The sequence below is a fragment of the Phoxinus phoxinus genome, assembly GCF_949152265.1.
Source record: "Phoxinus phoxinus genome assembly, chromosome: 5".
Classification (NCBI taxonomy): domain Eukaryota; kingdom Metazoa; phylum Chordata; class Actinopteri; order Cypriniformes; family Leuciscidae; genus Phoxinus; species Phoxinus phoxinus.
In genome coordinates this window covers 12,408,992-12,433,577 of record NC_136880.1, presented here as the reverse complement: position 1 = coordinate 12,433,577, position 24,586 = coordinate 12,408,992, and the positions used below count along the sequence as shown (strand labels likewise).

General features: G+C 40.0%; 1 protein-coding gene across 1 annotated transcript in view; it reads left to right on the top strand.

Moving 5' to 3' along the window:
- Window positions 1-24,583, top strand: part of phlpp1 (PH domain and leucine rich repeat protein phosphatase 1) — a 50,669-nt gene extending 26,086 nt beyond the window's left edge. The window contains exons 6-17 of the mRNA XM_079612072.1: window positions 716-943; window positions 2,835-3,037; window positions 3,296-3,356; window positions 3,444-3,539; window positions 8,695-8,850; window positions 9,354-9,554; window positions 9,951-10,113; window positions 11,143-11,273; window positions 13,064-13,180; window positions 13,262-13,456; window positions 15,254-15,482; window positions 18,831-24,583. Of these exons, the coding sequence (XP_079468198.1) occupies window positions 716-943; window positions 2,835-3,037; window positions 3,296-3,356; window positions 3,444-3,539; window positions 8,695-8,850; window positions 9,354-9,554; window positions 9,951-10,113; window positions 11,143-11,273; window positions 13,064-13,180; window positions 13,262-13,456; window positions 15,254-15,482; window positions 18,831-19,931 (2,881 nt within the window). The 3' untranslated portion in view covers window positions 19,932-24,583. The remainder of the gene's footprint in view (window positions 1-715; window positions 944-2,834; window positions 3,038-3,295; window positions 3,357-3,443; window positions 3,540-8,694; window positions 8,851-9,353; window positions 9,555-9,950; window positions 10,114-11,142; window positions 11,274-13,063; window positions 13,181-13,261; window positions 13,457-15,253; window positions 15,483-18,830) is intronic.
- Window positions 24,584-24,586: the final 3 nt, after the last annotated feature.

The following is a 24,586-nucleotide window of genomic DNA, read 5'->3' as shown; positions in this document are numbered from 1 at the left end:
ACAATCAGGGTGCATTGTGGTCTATGGATCTGTCTGAAGTGTACATGTTGAAAGGACTCGTTCCCTCGGTCGATGGTCTAAATAAGCTTCCCTCCTCCACGAAGTTGACCAGTAGGGATTCCCCGAGGGAAAGTGCTCAAGGAAGTGTGCAAACCTAAAAGTGGAGTTAAACGCAGCCAAACTTACAGTAGATATGTGGAGTCAGGCAGTCATGTGACACTCACTGCACTGCTGCCACCTGCTGGACACACTCGTCCAGCCTCTCAAGTTTCAGAGTTTTACTGCAGTAACAATAAAAGATGACCTCCTTGCAGAGAAGCCTCCTTGCTTTGCATAGTAATACCCAGCTAACAGGAAACGTTAGCTCACGCTCTCTCAAAGTTATGAACAAACGCTCGTCCAGTAACATTAACAGAATGTACGGTCAAGGTTATCCGGTTATTAATAATGCTCTCAAAATGTTAGCACTAAACGTATGCATCGGTTTGTCCTGAAGCGCTTTAGTTGGATGTTCATCTAACATTTTTTAAAGGTCACAACTTGATTCAGAAGGTTCAGAAAACATCTCGTAAATTATGCAAAATGAAAACATGGAATGTTTCCTTAAGATCCTCTTAACCAAGAAAACAAATGTTTTTAAAACATTCATAACGCGAATGTTAGCAAAACGTTCTTCGCACTTATTCTGTGTAGTTGACGTTGTTGTGTCTGTCAGTCTGCAGACGTTTGTTCTGGACGGGAACCTGCTGTGCGCTCTCCCCGCGGAGCTGGGCTTCCTGCAGAGGCTGGCCTACCTGGGCCTGTCCTTCAACGAGTTCACACAGGTGCCGGCGGTGCTGGAGCGGCTGCCCGCCGTCGAGAGACTCTGCATGGCTGGAAACAAAGTGCCGGTGCTGACGCTGCAGGCCTTCCGTCTGCTGACGCTCAAACACGTCGACCTCCGGTGAGCACGAGCACGTCACAGACGACACACACACTGAACCCTGGGGAAATCACTGCCTCAAGTCTATTCAATTATTAAATGTATCCGTTGAATTTAACGTGTGATCATTCAAACGTTGTGTGGCTATTACTCGTCTGGTATCTCATGCGGCTGCGAAATCTCCAGTGAATTGAAATCATATCACGAATGCATCAGAGATACAGTATATTGGTAACACAACTGTAATTTGTGAACATTATCTAACAGTGAACAAAAATTCTTCAGCATTTAATATTCTTAGTTTGTGTTCATTTCAACATTTAGGCTACTAATACAGTTTTACAATCTGGCAACATTAGTTAAAGGGATAGTTCACCCCAAAAATGTTGTCTTCATTTACTCACTCTCAAGTTGTTCCAAACCTGTATGAGTTTCTTTCTTCAGTCGAACACAAAAGAAGATGTTTGGAAGAATGTTGGTAACTGGACAGTTGTTGGACCCCATTGACTTCCATAGTAGGAAAAAAAAAATACTGTCTGGTTACCAACATTCTTCCAAACATCATCTTTTGTGTTCGACTGAAGAAAGAAACTCTTGAGGGTGTGTAAGTGATGACAACATTTCCATTTTTTGGGTCCATTTTAATCCTCTTTGAACTAACATGAACAAACAACTGTATTTTAATCATAAGCTTGAATACACTACAACACTTTTACTCAGATTATTGCCCGATATGCAGTCTGAACGAGTCAATGCTAGTCAGAATCAGTCTGCGTATATTTGGCAGTCAGAGTTGACAGATTTTACAGAAAGTCACGTGGTGTATGATGAGCACAGAGACTCTATTTTTAGGCTCAAAGTCTTCAGACTGTGATTCCATTCAGTCGGATGAAATCAAACGTGTTCGATGTTTTGAGCTCGTTTTAGAACACGCTGTTTTCATTTTTCATCGGTCTCCTGGCAACAAGGCCCATTTTTCTGCGTGAGCTGGTCTTGAACGTCTACTAATGTGTGATTCGCAGTCTAATAGTGTGTGATGCCCAGTTGTAAATTAACCTGCATTAACAAAAATCATTAAATGCTGAAAAAAATTGCTCATTTTTACTTCATGTTAGATAATGGATTATCTAATGTTAACCATGTAAAGACTGACATATGAAATAATAGTCAGAAAAATCTATTTTTTTAAAGTAACAGTATATTGAACCTTTAGACAAAATATAAAATAGGAAACAAAAAGTTTTTCATAGGAGCTTTTGTTGAGGATAATATTTGCTTATAATGTAGTATGATATAGTGAGAATATGGAGCTCATACTCATACATACCTCAGTTATATTTTATTTTATAACAGACAGCAGTCTTCACTCTATATCTGCCAATAATATGTATTAATAAGATGATATTTAATGCATGGTTTTATGTTTAAAGCTCTGTAGTTTTAAAATGTATAATGCAATACAACAATGACGAATGAGAGATATAAGAATAAAGAAGGCTGATGGAACATATTTGAACTCACATTTTAACATTATTTGTTAAAAAAAAATAATGTACGGATAATCAAGTAAAGATAAGTTGCTTCAGTCCAGTCAGTATTAATCTTAAAATATTACTAACAATATAAAAGTTCTTACGTTCACTTTATAATAATCATTAAAGGTTTCACAGCAAAAAGACACGTGAACCACAAGCTAAAAGTGGACAATTATACAATTATTCTAAAATGCCTTTCGCTTGCTAAAACAGTGTGAGCTGTCAATCAGGCGACAGAAATCACGTCGTGGATTGTGTACTACAGATATTTCAGCAACATTTTAATCATGTTGATCATGATTGCGTATTCGATACGCACATTTTTAGTGTCAGTAATGTATTTACAATAGCTGTGGTGAATTTTTCCATCTCCTCAGTCTGAACCAGATCTCCAGCGTGGTGCCGGACGAGCCGGAGTTTCTGCGTCACGTGACGCAGCTGGACGTGCGCGATAACCGTCTGTCCGAGCTGGACGTGTCCGTGTTCCCGCGGCTGGAGGTCCTGCACTGTCAGAGGAACCGCCTCGCTCGCCTGCGTCTGCGTGGCTGCGCGCTCAAGGCTCTCTACGCCTCCAACAACGGTAGCGCACACACCATTTTACCGCACATTAAAGGGATACTTCACCCAAAAATGAAAATTAGCCCATGGTTTACTCACCCTGAAGTCATCCTAGGTGTATATGACATTCTTCCTTCAGACGAATGCAATCAGAGTTATTTAAAAAAAAAATCCTGGCTCTTCTAAGCTTTATAATGGCTGTGAATGGCCGTTTCTGTTATAAAAGTGCATCCGTCCATCATAAACGAACTCAGTAAGCCTTACGACATCTGTTCCACAGAGCTGCAAGAGTTAGACGTGAGTCCTGCGGCCTCTAACCTCACGTACGTGGACATCTCCAGGTGGGTTTGATCTCTCTCACTTGTTTCTTTGTTACTATCTGATCACTGCGGTCAAACCCACATCGTGACATGTTCGCTCTCTTACAGGAACTGTATGACGTCTCTGCCCGATTGGTTGAGTGACAGCCGGAAACTGGAGGTTCTAGACGTCAGTCACAACAACATCGCTGAACTTCCTCCGTGGTGAGTGTCTGAGTGAAACTGCAGTGGTTTGTGTGTTCAGCCACATTTCAGTCACTCATGGACTCCTGATGATTTACATAGTCATTGCCATAGCAACAGATTGGCATTTTGCAAACACTAACATTGATGCCAATAGTTAATGACAATTCAACAACTTTAAGGGAAAGAATCATGCCATTTAAAGCCGGCATAATTTGAATCAAAATGTAGGGCCCTATGATTTCCGCAAAGCAGAAAATGCTGGGTAGGACGGGGTATTGTGTTTAGGCACTAACCCAATTGCCTCGATACCATAGAGTATCAAAAAACGTCTTGTTGTTTGGTACCAAGTTTCGATGACTAAGGGGTTTATCTCATCAACGTCAGTGAGCCAATGAGTGGTGAGGCATCATGGAAAAACACTAGTTTACGCGGTTGCCCACAGAGACGTGGTTCACACGTGTGGCTGTAGTGTGTAAGTGTCCCAACCCCCATACAAGTACAAGAAGTGGAAAAGATCAAAAGTGTGGCTACATTTCACCAGGCTATTTTGCGACAAGATAATTGCTGCCAAGACGGTCAACTCGAAAAATCTGATCGGCAACTCGAAAACACCTGACGGTGTAACCAATTCGAAAACAAATACTCTCTGATTATGTATTCCAAATGAAAGGTGCATTTCTCTCTATAGGCGTTCACTATACTGCGGAGATGACGAGTCAGCATCTTCATCTTTGCCACCAACACTGGCAAGCTTTATGCGTGCGCTTGTGCGTGAGTTATATATTCCGCCCCCCAGTGGCCTTCATGAGTCATTGAGTGTGGGAAAAAAAACTGAAAAAATAAGATAACATTTTTTTAAGGTAATATGTAATGTAATCTTGTTAAAAAAAGTATTGTTCAGGACCCGGTCCAGCCCTAATGCTGAGAATCGTGGAGTCCAGTCATAAACATACAGTTTACTGTGTAATACACGATGAGAATATTAAAGCTCAAAAAGACTGCTATTGGAAAATGAAGTACATGTCTCATTTTCGTTATTGTTCAGCTGAAGTTAGTTCAGTGTTGATTCAGTTCTGTTGTAAGGATCATAAATTATTCATCTATAAAGCAGTTCTGGAAAAAATTATATCTTCGTTCAGTTCAGTTCTCATACAGCCGTGTTAATACAGTCAGATCAATAATATCGTTGAATATTAAGTGTCCTCAACTAAGCAAGCCAGAGGCAACAGTGGCAAGGAACCCAAACTCCATCAGTGACAGAATGGAGGAAAAAACCTTGGGAGAAACCAGGGTCAGTCGCTCAGTTCTCCTCTGGCCAACGGACAAACACGGTGTGATTATGATTCAGGCTGCATCACAAGTCAGAATTCAGATAGGGATCAGTAGTGTTACAAACCGGGCTCTAGGGAAGCAACATAAAGGACAAAAAGACTGAAGTCTGCCAATCAAAAATAAAGTTTATTGAATTCTAAAAGAAAAGGGGACTGTAGAGATAACAACACCGCTACTGCAGTTGGGCTGCAAGACCAGAGAGAATGAGCATGTGTCCTGGATTTAAAATGGCCCCCATCAGGTGATGCCAGTTAACCAGTTGATTGCAGGTGAGCTACCAGGTAACTGCAACAAAACACAGGTTAGAACACTCCCACGTAACCAGTAGCATTCAAATATTCATCCAGTTCCTTTTGCTTGAAGATCGAATCATCACGCCGGTATGGAGCCAAAGCTGGCCATAGGGTCTGTGCGGAGGACCTGTCTGGTTCTCGTGGTCTTTGCTGAGGATCTGTGCCGATGGCTGTCGTGGCGACCATGCCTTCACAGGGGATTGTCTAGTAGACACGGTCTCTGCTGACATTCAGGGCTGCGTTTTGGTCGTGTCTTGGTGCAGGTCCACCATCTGATCTGGATATGGACCGGATCCGGCTGACTACGGTAACCTCGGGATAAGGACGAGACAGACAGACTAATATTAATGTGGATGCCATTCTTCTTACAATGTAACAAGTACATTGGGTTTTATAGGAAGTGTTCCTGGTTCCGGTTGGCCTAATTTATGCAGCCTAACCATTTAACTGATTTGAATGATAGAAATTGATAATGTGTTATGTGTATGCTAGGTTAAAGAGATTTGTTTCTAGTCTAGATTTAAACTGAGTGTGTCTGCAACAATGCAGTGTTGACAGAACTGGGCTAATATGGTCATACTTCCTGGTTCTAGTAAGAACTCGAGCTGCTGCGTTTTGGACCAGCTGGAGTTTGTTTATTATGCGTGCAGGGCGACCACCCATTAGAGCATTACAATAATCTAGCCTTGAACGCAATTAACTAACTTTTCGGCATTTATCATTGAGAGCATGTCGTAATTTAGATATCTTTTTTTAAGATGGAAAAGTGTGGTTTTACAGATGGTAGATATGTGGCTTTAAAATGAAAGATTGGTATCAAAGAGCACACCCAGGTTCCTGACGACGAAGACTAGACAGAGTAGCCATCAAGTGTTAGACAGTACTCTAGATTATTATGTGTGGAGTTTTTTGGTTCAGTAATTAAAACCTTTGTTTGTTTGTTTGTTTGTTTGTTTGTTTGTTTGTTTGTTTGTTTAATTTAGTAGGACATTTTTAGTCATCCAATTTTTTAATTTCAAGCTATGCATTCCGCTAATTTTGTGAATTTGTATGTTTCGTCAGGGCGCAAAGAAATATAGAGCTGAGTATCGTCGGCATAACAGTACAAACTAATGCCATGCTTCCTAATGATATCTCCTAATGGTAGCATGTACAGAGTGAACAGCAGCGGTCCTAGTACTGAGCCTTGTGGTACGCCATACTGAACTTGTGATCGATAAGACATCTCTTTGTTTACTGCTACAAACCGATAACGGTCAGATAAGTAGGATTTGAACCATGCCAATGCAATTCCACTAATGCCAACACAATTTTCGAGTCTCTTCAAAAGAATGTTGTGGTCGATAGTATCAAATGCAGAACTAAGATCAAGTAACACTAATAGAGAGATGATCGGATGAGACCCCGATCTGATGATAAGAGCAAATCATTTGTAACTCTAATGGGAGCTGTCTCAGTACTATGATGCGGTCTAAATCCTGACTGGAAATCTTCGCAGATACACTACAATGCACTGCCTGATGCGATACTGTAGTAGATGGTTGCATAGTTATAATTTTCTCTCTAATATTATCAATCTTGCAAGTAAAGAAATTTGTAAAGTCACTACTGCTGTGCTGTTAGGAAATGTCTGAAGTTGAAGCTTTATTTCTTGTTAATCTAGCCACTGTATCAAATAACTACCTAGGGTTGTGTTTGTTCTCTTCTAAGAGAGTCGAAAAGTAAGCAGATCTAACAGTTTTTAAGGCCTTTCTGCAATAACACTTTCCTTCCACAAAATGCGAAATATCTCTAAAAATGTTTTCATTCAGCTGCGCTCCATTTTCCGGACTGCTCTCTTGAGGGCCAGAGTGTGCTTGTTATACCACGTCGTCTGACTATTTTCCTCAATATTTTTTAAGCACAAAGGAGCAAGCGTGTCTAAAGTGCTGGAAAAGAGAGCATCAATCATTTCTGTTGCAACATCGAGTTCTTCTAAGCTATCTGGTAGAAACTTATCAGGAAGATTATTTCTAAAGCAATCTTTAGTAGTATAAGTGATAGTTCTAACATATTTGTAACGGGGAGTTTGTTTTGCAGCCTTGACTAAATGGAGTACACACGAGACTAGATAATGATCTGAGATGTCGTCGCTCTGCTGCAGAATTTCAACGCCATCAACATCTATTCCATGTGACAATATTAGATGTGAAGTATGATTACGACAATGAGTGGGTCCTGACACTTGGAGTTTGAGTTTAACTCTAATAGTTCAAGTTCAGAATGTCTGTAAATGCCAATCCCAATGCCTCTTTTTCGTTATCTACCTGCATATTAAAATCACCAACAGTTAGGGCTTTATCTGCAGCCAGGACTAACTTTATTCTTTGATAAAGTCTGATAACGTTTCATTAAGCACCATCACTTCATAATAATTATACTTGAAACTAGACCTCTGAGTAATACTGAAGATATTGCTTTAAATTACAGCAACAACTCCCTTTTTGCGTTTCAGACGAGGTTCATGTTTATAACTGTAATCTTGGGGGGTGGACTCATTTAAAGTAATGTAATCGTCTGGTTTTAGCCAGGTTTCTGTTAAACACAGCATATCTACAGTAGGTTATGATCTGTGATCATATCATTTAAAAAAAAAAATTTGGGGGAGTTTTTTGTATTTCCTAGTTCGGGGAACAGACACAGTCTCTATATGATGATATCTAGGTGAGAGAGTCTCTATGTGATGGGATTTATCTGACCTGGGTGACGTGAGGCCGCTAGCAGACGGTCGGTATAGCCAGTCTGTCTGCTTCCTGCTTCCTACTATAAATCTGTTGTGCAGCACAATAAATAAATGTAATTGTTAAAATTTCATTTGATTTAAATTCAGTTTTATTTATTTATTTGATTACCACCAGTTTTGATAATACATTTATATAGGGCCCTATTACTTTAATAAACAATTAAAGGTTCACAAAATAACTTTTGGCCCTCTAGCAGTTAAAAACAAAATGGCGTGCATTTTGCTGAAGAATGTTGTTTTTGTTTTGCTTCGGCATTCACTACTGGGCTTAAGAGATATAATCAGTTTAGATGGAAACGGATCTTAAACTGACTAGCTGAACACATTACAGTGGCTTTACCCATTAATAGACACGGTACTTAAACTAATTCCAGCACAGCAACCACACAACACAACAACCATAATGAAATGACCCTTCACAACAGATAATGCTTTACAATAAACTCTGTTAGAGAGCTACATATGGCCATTTATCTGTTCCATAAAATACCTTACTCACCTGTTGAGTAATAGAAATGTCATCTCTGCATCGTTTTTACAACATTTCAAATTCCTCAGTTCCGAAAAGCCAAGCCAATGTTGATTCTTGTTTTATTGTCTTGTTTTTTTTTGTTTTTTTTATTAGGGGATCAAATATTCAGTTTGTACAGCATTAAAATCATTATTTCTATGGAAAGTCCCCATGAAAGATGAAAACACAACGTGTGTGTGTTTGATGTGAGCTTCTGCACTGCCACACTGACCTCCCTGTAATCTCCACCATCAGGTTGCTGTGCAGTGGCAGTTTGAGGAAGATCTTGGCCGGTCATAACCAGCTGAAGCGTTTGCCGGAGCGAGTGGAGCGTCCCGTCGTGGAGGTGATGGATGTGCAGCACAATCATCTCATCGAGCTTCCCTGTAATCTCTTCCTGAAATCAGAGAGGTGAAACACACACACACACTGAAGAGCTCTCTTCCAAACACTAGTGAGCCGCCACATTATAAACATGCTCCTGAAAACAATCCCAGAAGGCAGTGCGACAACTTCCTTGTGCAACCTTGATTGTTGATTGATTGAAAACAGGGGTGATCTAGTTAAACATTTATTATTTTATAGCAATGGTTGTCAAGTACTTGTGCATGCCTGTAGACTGAACACATGCACATGATGTCACGGTTTCACAAATTTGCGTTTGTGGTTTACCGTTATTAGAGACGATAACGGTATCGTTTTCAAAAGTTTCAAAAGCAAATGAACAGCCAAAATGCATATGAAGTTTTCTGAAACACCTAAAGCAGTAAATAAAAAAAACCTCCACCACTGAAAACTTTGAAAACGCCATCACTAGATGCTTTTGTGTCTCAGAAGTTAGATGTTGAACGTACAGTATTGTATTGGAGTGAGACTGTTAGTAACTCACCGTCAATAATGTGATTTGTCTTCAGTTTACGGTGTCTGAATGCGTCAGCCAACAAGCTGGAGAATCTCCCAGCATCCAGTCTGTCAGAAGAGAGCAGCAGTATCTTACAGGAGCTTTATCTGACCAACAACCACCTGACGGACAAGTGTGTGCCTCAGCTGACGGGACACACACACCTGAGGATCCTGCACATGGCCTACAATCACCTGCAGACCTTCCCAGCCAGGTGACACTCTCAAACATTATTAATAATTATTTATATATCAATAATTGAATAACACATAATTGAAGACGTCCCCAAAGGGAGGTTTCCTCAACTTTGTTACATTTATTCCCAGACTAAAGCTACTATACACACACATACACTTGAAAATACAGTTGATAGGCTAAGGACACGTCCGTGGCCCTGTTTACTTCTGTTATTAAGATGCGTTTTGGTCGATCGGATCACGAGGCTAAATACAGGAGTAAACGGGGTGTAAAATGTTTTGAGCTTGTCCACTTTCGATCACTTCCAGAGGGAGTTGAAAACGCATTTGAACGGATTGCTTTCGTAGAGTAAACGTGGGCGAATGTGTTTAAACAGCAAATATTCAGCAAATCAATCTTGTCTGCTGTGCAGTAAAATGGCCAAGCTGGAGGAGCTGGAGGAGGTGGACCTGAGTGGGAACAGGCTGAAGGCCGTGCCCACCACCATCCTGAACTGCAGGCGCATGCACACGCTGGTGGCTCACTCCAACTGCATCGAGGTGTTCCCCGAGGTCATGCAGCTCATGGAGATGAAGGTCAGATCACATTACTACATCAACTAGCTTTAATTCACTCATTTTTGTCCGTGTGGTTTAGTATGGTGTGCGCGAGAACTGTTTATGGAAACAATCGTGTCATGAAAGTCATTCAGTTGCGAGATTTTCTCCGCTTCCAACCCTACTGTCCACACTAGAAGCAAAAATACTCCAGGACTTTGCTATGTGATGTTTAATATGCAGTTATGCAAATTATGTTATGGATTATTTTGGACTAGTGAGATTTCACCGAGCTCTAGGCCTGTCATGATCATGAATTTTGAGTTGGCGATTAATTGTCATACAAATTATTGCAATTGAAGTCCCCCTGTGGTGAAAATCCAGTTTTTAATGTTGCTTATATGTCTTATGATGTTTTTAATGTGCTTTGAGACAAACCATGTGCAAATTCATAAGTCGACAGCATTGCTGAGTATTTAGTGCTTAAAACTGCAGTGAACCAAAAACACGGTTTGAAACCGCTGGTGTTTCTGACGTCACACACTATCTTGTAACCAATCAGATCAACGTGTGATCATCAACCAGTGGATCTCTGAGTGAGTGAGTGAGTGAGTGAGTAGAGGCGGGGCTCATTTGCATATTCATAGAACCGCGAATACTAAATGAGGGAAGAGTGTCGAGTTACATTCAAGATATTTTAAGGCATGAGGACAATTTTTTTAAATATGTCATTTTGGTGATTAAAGATGAGTTTTGAAATGCCTGAGCAACGTCTTTCGTCACAGTGGTGCAGGATAATTCACTCCCTGAACTCTCTTACATGACTGTTCCCAAGCAGCCAAATCTGCCTCCCAAAGCAAGATGACACGTTTATTGCGGTTCGTCTGGGCGCTCTGAGACGTGTTTAATTTATACAGTGGCCTCTCGTACTTTTCTTAGTGATATTTAGTGCCAGTTTATCAGGAACTGACCCACACACCTTCATTTTGTACGGTTAATCAATCATCCTACTGTGCGCGACACAGCTTGTATGGCACTCATATATTTGCGCTTGTGTTGTGTATGCAGTGTGTGGATCTGAGCTGTAATGAGCTGAGTGAGATCACCTTACCGGAGAGTCTACCTCCCAAACTCCAGGAGCTGGATCTAACCGGAAACCTGCGCTTGAATCTGGACCACAAGACCCTGGAGCAGCTCAAGTAAGAGGACATGTTCTTCTGTCAGTGCCATACGTCAACATTCTCCCAGGTGTACATGTTTCTCAGCAACTATGAAGCTGATTTTTTTTCTCCTAAATTGAGTGTTGACTAAATGAACACAATAGTTTAGTGAGATTAATTGCAAGAGATGGTACACATCAATAATAATGCAAAAAAGAAAAGAAATCTGCAGTTAAATGTACAAATTCCAACATGAGTTTTCCAATAAGGGATTTTCCTACGATTCTAGAAGCATGTTCTTTCACTTGATGTAGCGTGGAAAGCCACTTTTTGATTATTTTGTTATGATGTCAAATATTAAAATTGAAGTCAAACCAATATTTAATGTCTATTCAAGTGACATTTATTTCTGTTGTGCTTTATACAATTCAGATTGTTTCAAAGCAGCTTTACATTAATAAACAGGAAAATAAGTGTTAAAGGGATAGTTCAACCAAAAATGAAAATTAGCCCATGGTTTACTCACCCTCAAGTCATCCTAGCTGTATATGACATTCTTCCTTCAGACGAATGTTATAGCCTATTAATTATATTGATAATGTCCTGGCTCTTCCAAGCTTTATAATGGCAGTGAATCGCTGTATCCGTTTTGAAGTCCATAAAAGTGCATCTCTCCATCATAAAAGTGCATCTATATTTGTGAATATGTGAATATTTTTTTTACACAAACACATCGCTTCGCTTCAGAAGGCCTTTATTAACCCCCCATGCCGATGCAGATTTAGTTTATGATGGACAGGTGCACTTTTATGATGGATTAATGCACTTTTATGATGGATTAATGCACTTTTATGAAGGATGGATGCACTTTTATGATGGATAGATGCACTTTTATGATGGATAGATGCACTTATGATGGATTAATGCACTTTTATGATGGATGGATGCACTTTTATGATGGATAGATACACTTATGATGGATTAATGCACTTTTATGAAGGATGGATGCACTTTTATGATGGATAGATGCACTTATGATGGATAGATGCACTTTTATGATGGATAGATACACTTATGATGGATTAATGCACTTTTATGAAGGATGGATGCACTTTTATGATGGATAGATGCACTTATGATGGATAGATGCACTTTTATGATGGATAGATGCACTTATGATGGATTAATGCACTTTTATGATGGATAGATGCACTTATGATGGATTAATGCACTTTTATGATGGATGGATGCACTTTTATGATGGATAGATGCACTTTTATGATGGATAGATGCACTTATGATGGATTAATGCACTTTTATGAAGGAATGGATGCACTTTTATGATGGATAGATGCACTTTTATGATGGATGGATGCACTTTTATGTGGTTAGATGCACTTTAATGATGGATAGATGCACTTTAATGATGGATAGATGCACTTTAATGATGGATCTATGCACTTTTATGATGGATAGATGCACTTTTATGGACTTTAAAACAGAAACGACCAATCACTGCCATTATAAAGCTTGTAAGAGCCAGGACATTTCTAAATATAACTCTGATTGTATTCGTCTGAAAGAAGAATGTCATACACCTAGGATGACTTAGCGAGGGTGAATAAATCATTGGCTAATTAAATTTTTGGGTGAACTATCCCTTTAATGTTGTAAAATATATATATTTTTTCATGTTTATTACTGTGAAGCTGTTTTGCAACCATCTGTATTGTACAGAAATAAAGGTGACTTCACGTGTGCTTTCGACCTCTACTGTAATAATTCATATTTGATAATACATGATCACTTCCACATCTTTCAACTTACAGTAACATCCGCTGTTTCCGAATCGACCCGCCCCCCTCGTCGTTCTCAGCCAATGAGAGCGCAGGAGGGCCAGCTGTCTGGAGTCACGGCTACACCGAAGCCTCGGGCGTCAAAAACAAGTGAGTGACCACTGGATAACAGACTTCAGAGATCCTCTGTGTGAACGGTTGTGTCTGACGTGTGCTGTTTGCGTTGCACAGACTGTGTGTGGCTGCGCTGTCTGTGAACAGCTTCTGCGGCAGTAGAGAAGCTCTGTACGGTGTGTTCGACGGCGACAGGAACGTGGAGGTGCCGTATTTACTCCAGTGCACCATGAACGACATACTGGCAGAAGAACTGCACAGGACCAAGAGCGAGGAAGACTACATGACCAACACCTTCCTGGTCATGCAGCGGTAAATGCACGCGTAATAAGCGGTGATAGTGCTGGGTGGTATGACCAAAAATCCATATCACAGTATTGTTCAAAATTATACCGTATATGACGGTATTATTCTTTTTTCAAGCTCGACTGGGTTAAAACCACATGTTCTACTGATTGAGAGAGGAAATACTGCAGTAGATTGACTTAGAATGCCCTATTTTACTGTCATGAGTGAATATTTTCATTATATTGATTATAATATAGGTTTGCAAGGCTGTTTACAAAGAGGTCCAGCAGGAGGCGCTGTAGGAGTGGCAGAAATAGTGGTTTCCACGGTAACGGCTGTACACAAAGCAGTTTCACCGGTAACGGCTGTACACAAAGCAGTTTCCCCGGTAACGGCTGTACACAAAGCAGCAGCGCTCATAAACGCTGCTTTATCAGGGAAGATAAAGAAATATTCAATTCGCCTTTGGCTAAGCCACGCCCTAGAATGTAGATTGACCAATCACAGCGCAGCCACAGAGGGTCCGACACTTTTTCACGGCGCTCCATTGACTTCAACGCAGGAGGCTCATATTTTTGGTCTCGGCAGGCTATTACGTCGTCGTTTTATTAAAAATATGGTTAAACGTTGTGCCTGGGGCATTTGTAACACAGATACGCGTTTCCCAGAGAGGTTGGAGGGGGTGTCCGTTTTTCCCCTTTCCAAAACCGAAGTTAAATACTGACAAGTGTCTTTGGATTAAACTGTGTGGACGTCCTCAGTCAGCGAAACCCCTCAAGATCAACAACACACTTTTGTGTGCTCTATTTTTGCTTTCAACCTTAGGCTACTGTGAAGTTATACTAGTTAGACAGTTTTATGCTATTTTAGATTATGATTTCGGTTCTCTGCCCTAATGATACGCTAGCACGCGCTGCTAATAAATACAACTTTATAACGTTACTCGCGTAGTCCGTTTGCTTTGTAACTTAATAACGATTATAGAGGTGAAGAGACCTACCCAGCTCTTTGATAATGTTAGTCCCAGCCTCCGTCTCGATTAGGATATGCGGTGGTTCATTTTTTGACTGTGACAGTTATGCTTTTGCCTCTATTTGGATGCATTGTTGTTGCTTGCGTTTCGCCGGTATGTCTTGAATATAGCCTTCGAACGCATACTGAGCCCCTTCTGCCTACTTCTATCAGACACTTTATTTGCTGCTTTATAAAAGTTTGATAAAAATTTCAGCAGGAAGAGCCGTCACAGCATAAGCCATGTTGATACCAAACCAGAGCCCAGATGAAGTTGTCGGAGGTAGCAACAGTAACTAAGGGGGGTGGGGCTTAGCCAAAGGTGAATGGAAATGAGATTGAAACTTTTCTAAAGACAGTCAGTTTCCTTCAAACATACATTCATATAAAAACACCCGTGCTGCGTTTTGACTTTGAAACATGCTGTGCTCATGTTTATTCAACAATGTCAATGCCAACCACAAATCGATTGTGATGATATGTATGGGAAACACTGTAATATAATTTGACAGCCATAAATTACAGTTTAACCCATCCATCGTCACCGTCACGCTCAGTAACACATACAGCTGTGCATCATCACCAGTGTAACAGTGAAAAGACCCTCTCAAACACTGTCGCGCCACATTCCCAACGTTGTTAAAGCGACATACCGTATTGCGGTATATAAAAATGTATATTATAACAAAAATAAACACTGGTATCCGGTATGAACCGGTATACCGCCCAGCACTAAGTGGTGGCAGTCGGTATGGAGAGCTTTTGATTTGATACTAAACATGTCTGTCCTTTTCCCTCTCCATTAAATAGTAAGTTAGGCACTGCAGGGCAGAAGCTGGGCGGTTCGGCAGCGCTCTGTCACATCCGCCACGACCCCACGGACCCCGCCGGCTGCTTCACCCTGACCTCCGCCAACGTGGGCAAGTGTCAGGCCGTGCTGTGTCGCGACGGCAAGGCGCTCCCGCTGTCTCTGCTGCACAACATCAGCATCAAGGAGGAATACGACCGCGTGCGACAGCACAAAGCCATCATCACTGAGGTATGAGGAGCGCTTCCCTCCGGCATTAAAGTCAACATGAAATGAAAGTTAGTTTCACTGTTCCCGATCTTATTGTGAACTATTCTATTCATCTGTGCACGTTTTTCCATAGTCTCTTTGCATCAAAATGTCATAAGAGTCTGCACAGTCGATTAGTTCTTTAGTCATTGTTTGAGGTTGAGGTGTGCGTATCTTCTACGACAATATGTAACCTTAATTTAATGTAATTGTTGTTTAATGATGTGGAAGCTGACATTATCGAGTATGTCACTTTGCAAAAAAACAAACAAACACACGCCATAACGAGTCGTATTAGATTTATGTCAAGCAATATCGCACAAAGCGTGCTTCCCCCCCGAATATCAGCACGATTGCAAATGTGATATTGATTTTATACAACAGTTCAGTAAAGATAAAGTTTATATTAATTTTAGTTACTTTTTTTGGCATAGAAAATAGTTCCGAGCACACTCACAACAGAACTCTGTGTCTCCGATCAACTCACTGGTGTTTCATTCCTGAATGAATCAGAGTTTGTGAACGAATCAATGATTCAACAATCCATTCATAAAGACAGATGCTGCATCCCAATGTGCCTACATATATTACGCTAAGTGTGTATGTACTCTTTTTGTGAAGAAAAAGTAGATACTTTGGAGTGTGTTGAGTAGGAGTAGGCAAGCTTTGGGACAAACTACCACGTCATAAAATTTCCCTCCGTCGCAGAGTCATGTGCGTTCTGTCAGCGTAAATCGCCCTGTCAATCATCCAGTCACAGTTAACATCCTCATACATACATTTTATTGAATTACATTTATACTACTCACACAATACTTCCTACTGATCCGCATGTCGTGGTTCTTTCATTCTGAGAACTCTGCTCATGTTTTCTTGCTAAATTATGCATTTAATAGTTAATTGTCAAATGCGTCTACAAGCGTCTTGCGATTGTGCTATTTGTGTCTTAATACAAGTTCACAATGTTGTTGCAGATGAAATATAACACATATGACAAACATATGTTTCATCAGGTCAGATATTGCTAAATCAAACCCCTCTCAGGGCGTCTCTACTTAACCGTTGGTCTCACGCACATCCACCATACCTGTAGTTCTTTTTATTAATTTTTGTAGTTCTGAACCAAATCCTCCTTTAAAGCACAATGGGTTGTGGCCGATATTAGCCGAGTCGGCACAGATCCACACTTTGAAAATCTGCCAGAAATAGAAGACCATCCGGGGACTTTTGGCTTACACTTTTCAACATACTATGAATTAAGACACATATTCTAATCTCACATAATATCGAGAATATATATCATGCACATTGGGGCGACACTTGCTTAATTCCTGAATGAATCGGCCGCTTTGAACGAATCGTTTGAATGAATGACTCAGCGACTCACTAAGTTAAGACAGTGACTTGCTAGTTTCATATTTAAAGATGATTTTATTTAAGATATATTTCAATTTTCTGAATATTATATTTTATAAATGCTGCTTTAGATGTGCCACTTTAACAGTGCAAAAATTGATTTTGTTGAAACTGATTTCATTTGATTGGTAACTATAGTGTCTTATTAAATATAAAAAATATTGAGATATCATTTTTGTCAATATCGCACACCCCTAGTTTGAGGCTGTTGCCTTTGTAAAATCTCGCCAATAGTTACTGCGGTAGTTGAACGCTGGTTAATAAGGATAGATTTTAGCATAGGGGTACCTGGCTGCTCACATTCAGCTCTGACTCCATTCTGATATGAAATGCCCATTTTACAACCAATTCACTGTGAGAAACTAAAAGCCTGTGTTTTCTCATTGAAGAAAGTCACATTAAGGAAGTGAAATGCCATTTCATGTTGACTCTAAGGTGGATTCTGCTTATCTGTTGATTTTATAGAAAGTTAAATGGATAGTTCACCGAGTAACTCAATTTCTGTCATCATTCATCATGCCCTTACTCGTGTCATTTTTTTCCTTTTTGTGAAACACAAAAGAAGAAATTTGAAAAATCTTTCAGCTGTTTTTGCATGTACAATAATAGTCCAGCAGTTTCAAGCTCCAACGGGACATAATGATAAGGTAAAAGAAATCCACACAACTCTTAGTTAATATTAATTTCAACATTTACTAATACGTTTTTAAAATCAAAGATTGTATTTGTTAGCCTTAGTTAAAGGGATAGTTCACTTTGAAATTAAATGTTGGTATGTTTTAGCTTACCTGAAGTGCATCCAAGATGTAGGTGTCTTTGTCTCCGCAGTAGTTTCAATTTTGATATTTTTAGGTCAAACCGTTCTTGTCTGTCAGTCATATAATGCAGGTATATAGGTACTGTATCCAAAAGCATGCAGAGATGTCTCTAATAGCATGCAGAGAAAAGTCCAAATTAAACAATTCCCCATCGTAAGTGCACATTGACGGCCTAAGCTCGCGCAAACTCATCCGGGAGTGTTGAGTTTTCACTTATTCCCAATTTGTAAGCCTTCTATCTTGACACACTACTCGCTGCATTGTTCAGGTCAATCAAAGGCATACGTTGAGCCGTACAGCCAATCACACGCGTTTCTGCTGAGTTTAAAAATGCAACGTCCAATCGAAGGCGGTTAGATTAGTTTCCGGGGAAGAAATCCTGTGTAAACAGATCAGTTGGACGTGGTTGTGTAAAAGAGATAAAAACGATATAAATACTGTACGTTTTATCACACAAACCGCTTGTTTCGTGTCTTAGGCCATCATTGTGCACTTACGATGGGGAATTGTTTAATTTGGACTTTTCTCTGCATGCTTTTGGATACAGTTCCTATATACCTGCATTATATGACTGACAGACAAGAACGGTTTGACCTAAAAATATCAAAATTGAAACTACTGCGGAGACAAAGACACCTACATCTTGGATGCACTTCAGGTAAGCTAAACATACCAACATTTAATTTCAAAGTGAACTATCCCTTTAATAGACTGTGAACTAACAATGAACAGCTCTATTTGTATTAACTAACATCAACAAATATTAATAAATATTGTAACAAATGTATTGCTCATTGACATTGTTAGTTCATGTTAATGAACTAAAGTTAACTAATGAACCTTAGTGTACAGTGTTACCGTATTTGCTGCTTGGGGCTTGAAACTGCTGAACCCAGTGACTGGTGTGAACAGCTAAACGATTCGTCAAACGGAAGAAAGTAAACACAATGCAGCTTTGAGGCTGAATGTTGGGGTGAACCATTCCTTTAACTCACACAAACACAGTCTTTGAACATCGTTATACTATAACAATTAACAAAGAGCTATGTTCACTCACCAAAGTGCGCCACTACGGCGAATTCCTCTTCTTAAACAGGACAACAAAGTGAACGGCGTAACAGACTCCACCCGCATCATGGGCTATTCATTCCTCTACCCGGCAGTCTTGCCTCGGCCGTACGTCAACACGCTCCCGCTGACCCCCAGAGATGAGTTCTTCATCCTGGGCAGCCGAGGTCTCTTCGACGTCATGGACCCCAGCGAGGCGGTGGAGGCCGTTCGGAAGGTCCCCGACGCTTTGGCGGCTGCCAAGAAGCTGTGCACTCTGGCGCAGTCGTACGGCTGCACGGACAGCCTGAGCGCTGTGGTGGTGCTGCTCAGCGTGGCTGAGGACTGCTGTTGCTGCTGCTGCTCGGCGTCCGAGAGCATCCACGCGCCGCCGCAGCCCCCGCCGAGCCCCGGGCCAGGCCTGTACCCACCCTCCTCTGCGGCCGTGCCCCCGTCCTCCTGCAGCGAGATCAGCTCCGAGGTCAGCGCTTCCGAGATGAGCTCCGAAGTGGGATCCACCGCGTCCTCGGACGAGCCGCCTCTCCTCCTGCAGGACTCGCACATCCACCTCCATCCGCAGAGCAACGTGCCACCGCTGAACCCGCGCCTGCCCTGCTGCTCGCTCCACCTAGCGCCCAATGCCAGCGGCTCCTTCCAGAGGCAACTCTCCAGCGCCACCTTTTCCAGCGCACTCTCGGACAACGGCCTGGACAGCGAGGACGAGGAGCCCATTGCCGGCGTCTTCTCCAACGGCAGTCGAGTGGAAGTGGAGGCTGACGTCCACTGTTTGTTGCCTCCGCCACCTCCACCTTGCACACCGGAAACCCCGGAGAAGCTTCCGGAGCCTGTGCTGGAGACGGACAAGTTTGGGAACTTTGATTCTTGGAGCAAGACGTTGGGGAAGCGAAAGGGGAATGGCTCTGTGGCGCCGCAGGAGCAGAGCCACAACTTGATTGAGGTGGCCGAGGCTCCTTCCAAGAAATCTGGGGGTTATTTCACGGCCCCCGCTCAACCCGACCCCGACGACCAGTTCATCATACCGCCAGAGCTGGAGGAGGAGGTCAAGGAGATCATGAAACAACATCAGCAGGACCAACAGAGGCCGGCCAAGAGTGAGCGACCTGCGGACTACTACGACACACCGCTCTGAAGGAGTCGTTGCATTCCGCCATCATCTACTCGCCTTCATGTCGTTGGCTTCATTACGCAGTTCTTGGTCTTTTGCCCAATACTGACGTACTCGGACAGCATTTCTTGCACCAATGCCGCCACTTTTGAGTAAATGAGTTAGAATGGCATGAGGCTGAGTGGATGATGACTGAATGTTCACTCAATACTCAAGTGGAGTATATTCTGCTTTACTGCAGTCAACCAATATGAAGCTGTGAGTAATCTACCTACAACGCCTCTGAAAGGTCACGAAACTGGGCCAAATAGGCAACGTATTATGACGCCACTTCCCCCAAAGTCCACCAAGATCTCAACCAATCCCTTTAAGAGAACACAAGAGTGACCTGCGCTCTACCGTGCCTCACCCATTTCACTAGAGTTTTAAGAGCAGTTCACTACTGATTACTGACTGTTTTAACTTTTATTTACCTTAAACCGACACCTATATAATTCAACACTATTATTGCGATGTTAACTTGTCATTACCAACATCAAGTCTCTGGATATTTTGATTTTGTTTATTAGTTACCATATGTGAGAGAAGCTACAACAGACTTTAAGTTGATTTAAAACAGAAGATTGCGTTGACATTAAATTGTGTTGTACGGTACACAGTAGTAATACCACGCTTAACTGTTGTAGATAGGGCACTTAAAGTAATACTGTATCTCTTCAGTAAATCAAGGCTTCGGGCCTGTATAAAAACTAGAAATTTAGTGGAAATTTGAAAGACTAACTCCTAGGAGTTGCTTACTCTTTTATGGTGACTTCGTCACTTTTTACTAATCTTCTCTGCGAGAAATGGTGATTTTTTTTTTTTCTCTTTCCAATGATTGTAAATAAGAAAAATATTGTATACCAATGCTTTTTAAGGGAACTGTGTGTCTAGAACAAGATGACCCTTTATGCATTCATGCCAATAGATGTATATGTATCAGAAACATATACACACACGCACCAGTTGCAAATGAACTGTGCATTCTGCCCAGTGCTGTCGTCACTTGCTGATCAATGAGCCACACACACACACACACACACACACTCATCCGCCTCTTTACACCAGCATGACTGTGTCAAGTCCTGTAATGCAATCCAATTTATCTGTAAGAAATTATGCTCAAACCAACCACACAAACAGTTCCTGGTTTTGTTACAATAAATCTTAAATTTATGACTCTACAGTAGCTTTTCTTGTGGTGCTTTCTGATATGAGTGTTTGACATAATATATTTTTATATTATATTAATATATTTTTCCATGTATCCCAGTTTACAGTTTTTTTTACCATCACTAGGACCAGTTTCTCAATATTTATCTCACTTCTTCACACAATGAGCACAACAGCAGTCTTTGTAGGCCAAACTGTGGATTATTTTCAATGACTACATCTTTCAAATTACATTCATTCTGTTCCTACTTCGACACACAACTAAAAATTTGCTACATTTCTACAGTAATACCGTATTGCAATATATTTTTAAATTAATAAAATAGATTCCTATCAATGCCATTAGATGTAGATGAACACCTACATCTTTCAATTTCATTACCATCTATACAAAAGGGGAAAAACGTAGGAATAATTTTGTACTGTAATGTAACATCATGTAACAGTGAATTCTAAACAGAGATGTGCAATTCTTGCTGTGAAAAGAAGTTTTACAAAAGAAAACATTGCGTAATGCCACCCGTTGTCAGTGTTTTTATGTCATTGTTTTTTGGATGACAACTTTTGCTAGTGTTATAGAAGAATGAGTGATTTGAGACACGTGTGTATGAAGTGTTTTGGTAGTTTTAGTGCATTTTGAATGTGAAATAACTGCTCTAACCCCTTATATTGGCCACAGCCATTTCATATTTAAAACAGTAATATCCTATACTAAACCTAAACTAATCTTGACAAACTATCATTTGAAAGCTTACAATCTCTAGTTTACATATTTGGTGACTGGTTTTCAAAATAAATTACAGAGGAGCCGTAATTTATCAATTTGCAACAAGAATATTTTCATACTCCTTAAGGCGTGTTCAGACCTTTATTTTGAAATAGTGATGAACATGAAAAATCATGAAAGAATGGTAGAAACCTCAGTTTGTTTTCATGCCAAGAGTTCAAAAGATAGCATCCATTCAATTCTCTAAGGAAAAAAAGGTCTGACTATAATGCTCAAATATAAGATAACGTGCTCTTTCTGTGTTTCTTATAGGTTGAATTCATTTCAAAATCTGCCAAACTTCCAATACTGCTTCTGAATAGGATATCTACTTCATAAATTGTATGAAAATTGTAAAAATAATGGTTCAGATCACTCAAACCACATATGGAAATGGAGGCGCCCTTATATGGGCAGTAATGTCAACTAGTGAAAAAGTTTGATACTGCGCCCAAAATAAATCTCACTGAAAGCTGATTTTCTGAGATATCAACCTAAAATTTTAAACACAACTTGGAGTCCTCCAGGTTTTGAAAATATATATTTTATATAAAATATGAATAATTGAATTTTTAACATTGTACATTTTCATAAACTCAAACTTCTATAACTTTTTTTCTGTTTGACTTTCTTAATGTATTTCACTTCTACAAAAATCTGCCAAATGTCTTCTTTAAAACAATACCAATCTTTACATCTATATTCCAAAGCATTCCTGAATTACAACCATTTAAGTTCGGCATGTGCATTTTCATGTCTATTAAAAAAAGCGGGTGCCGCTTAAGGGGCTTAAGTTGGTTAGGAGAACTGTGTGAAGAGTTTTGAAAATTTACTGAGAAATGTGTCCTAGCGATTGTAAAAACTGTAATATACAGAGGTAAGTACGCTCAAAAAATTATTTGTCTAAATCAAGGGTCAACTGGGGGTCTGCACTGGTATGGCTGGGGGTCCGCCAATGTGTGTTGATCTCTTGAACGCAATGGCCAATCAGAGGCGTTTAAGTTATAATCCACTTACCGCTCAAAACGCCAAAGTTTTGCACACTCGCGAATCCTCTTAATGACAAACAGACATGATTTGCAAGAAAGAGATCGCACACTGAGATAAGTGACAGCTATCCATTGAATTAAAGTTTTGTTTTTCATGCTGCTAAGAGGAACAACGGTCAACTACACGCTGCTTTCTAAGTGACATTTCTAAGTGACATCTACATAAATGCGGGATTCGCGCTCGAAATTGCAGTTGACGTGATAACTAGCGCGGGAGAAAAAATATGGAATGTACTATGCAGACTAATAGAAAAATATTTGTATCAATATATTTTTGATATTCCATTAAATGTTTAATTGTCCATCTGACAGTAAAATTAAAGTGCTATTATTATTTTTTAATAAACTTGAATCCAAAGTTCAAGTATATGTTTAATTGACTACACTAGTAGGCTACAATTAAAATGTATGGATCTGTAAATCCTTTAAAATAACAACAACTGTGAATGACTAATGAATTATGATTTTTATTATGCTTGTTCTGATGCCTAAATCTCAATTGTAACAATAAAAAGTAACATACAGACAATGATGCATGTGCAACAACAATAACGTGCATATAGTTCAAATCTACTGTCTTAATATAACAATCATGAAATGCTTGGTTTATATTTATAATTTAGTGATATATGGTTAATATGTAGCTCTGTTTGACACATCTGTCACCTAAAAAAGTTTTTTTTTTTACTAAATTAATAAAATGATGACATTTATACACAGTTGAATGTAATAATCTGAACTCAAACTAGGTGAGTTGTACTGATGAGTAAAAATGTTAAAAGAGCAATTTCATTTGATTTTTTTATTTATTTTTATTATGAATATTCCCTCAACAACTCATGTTGATCCAATCCGTGACGCTGGTCAAATTGGTGTCCTACAGAGAGTAACAAGGACGGTTATCCAGACAGCAACTAGATCCGGCCAACATCTGGAACAAGTGTAATCCACACACACCTGAACCAGATCTGGGCCGACACTGTTGCTGTCTGGGTAATGTGTATATGTTGGACGTTTAAAATAGTTTCTGGAGGTATGTTGAAGTTTTTGAAGGAGTAAATGAGGACCCTGAAAACATTGAAATGACCGTGTCATCTAAAGAGCCTTTTATATTGGTCTGATCAGAAATCTTTCTTGTTTAAAACTGTTTTGTTCAGTTTATCTAAGAAACTCCCCATAGAGAAAACATATACAAACAACAAAATACAATTGTGTTGAAATGGTATATTTAGGCTTGACACAAGAGTGCTGATGTGCAGAACAGAGTGACATATCTAAAGTGAAAAATCAAGGTTCATCATATTTAGCTTTTGTTTATAGTGAAATTAATTTATAAAACCGCCAAAAGTCATATTGGCCTACATTTGAGCTAATGTCTAAAGGACATACACCGAGAAACACATGCAAGGTCGTCTGATTTACTGTCATTTTGTGTATATACACAACACAATTGTTTTTCTTCTAAACTTGATTGATTTCAATTCATGTTATTCTCTAAAATTTGCAATCTCCTTGATATTAAATTATGTACTTGATTGAATTACACACTTAATTTGGTCACTTAATAATAACTTACTTGATTGAAGGTACGTGGAAACATTGTTTGTTACTGATGTGCATGGTTAAATCATGTAATAAACACTTTTTTCAGT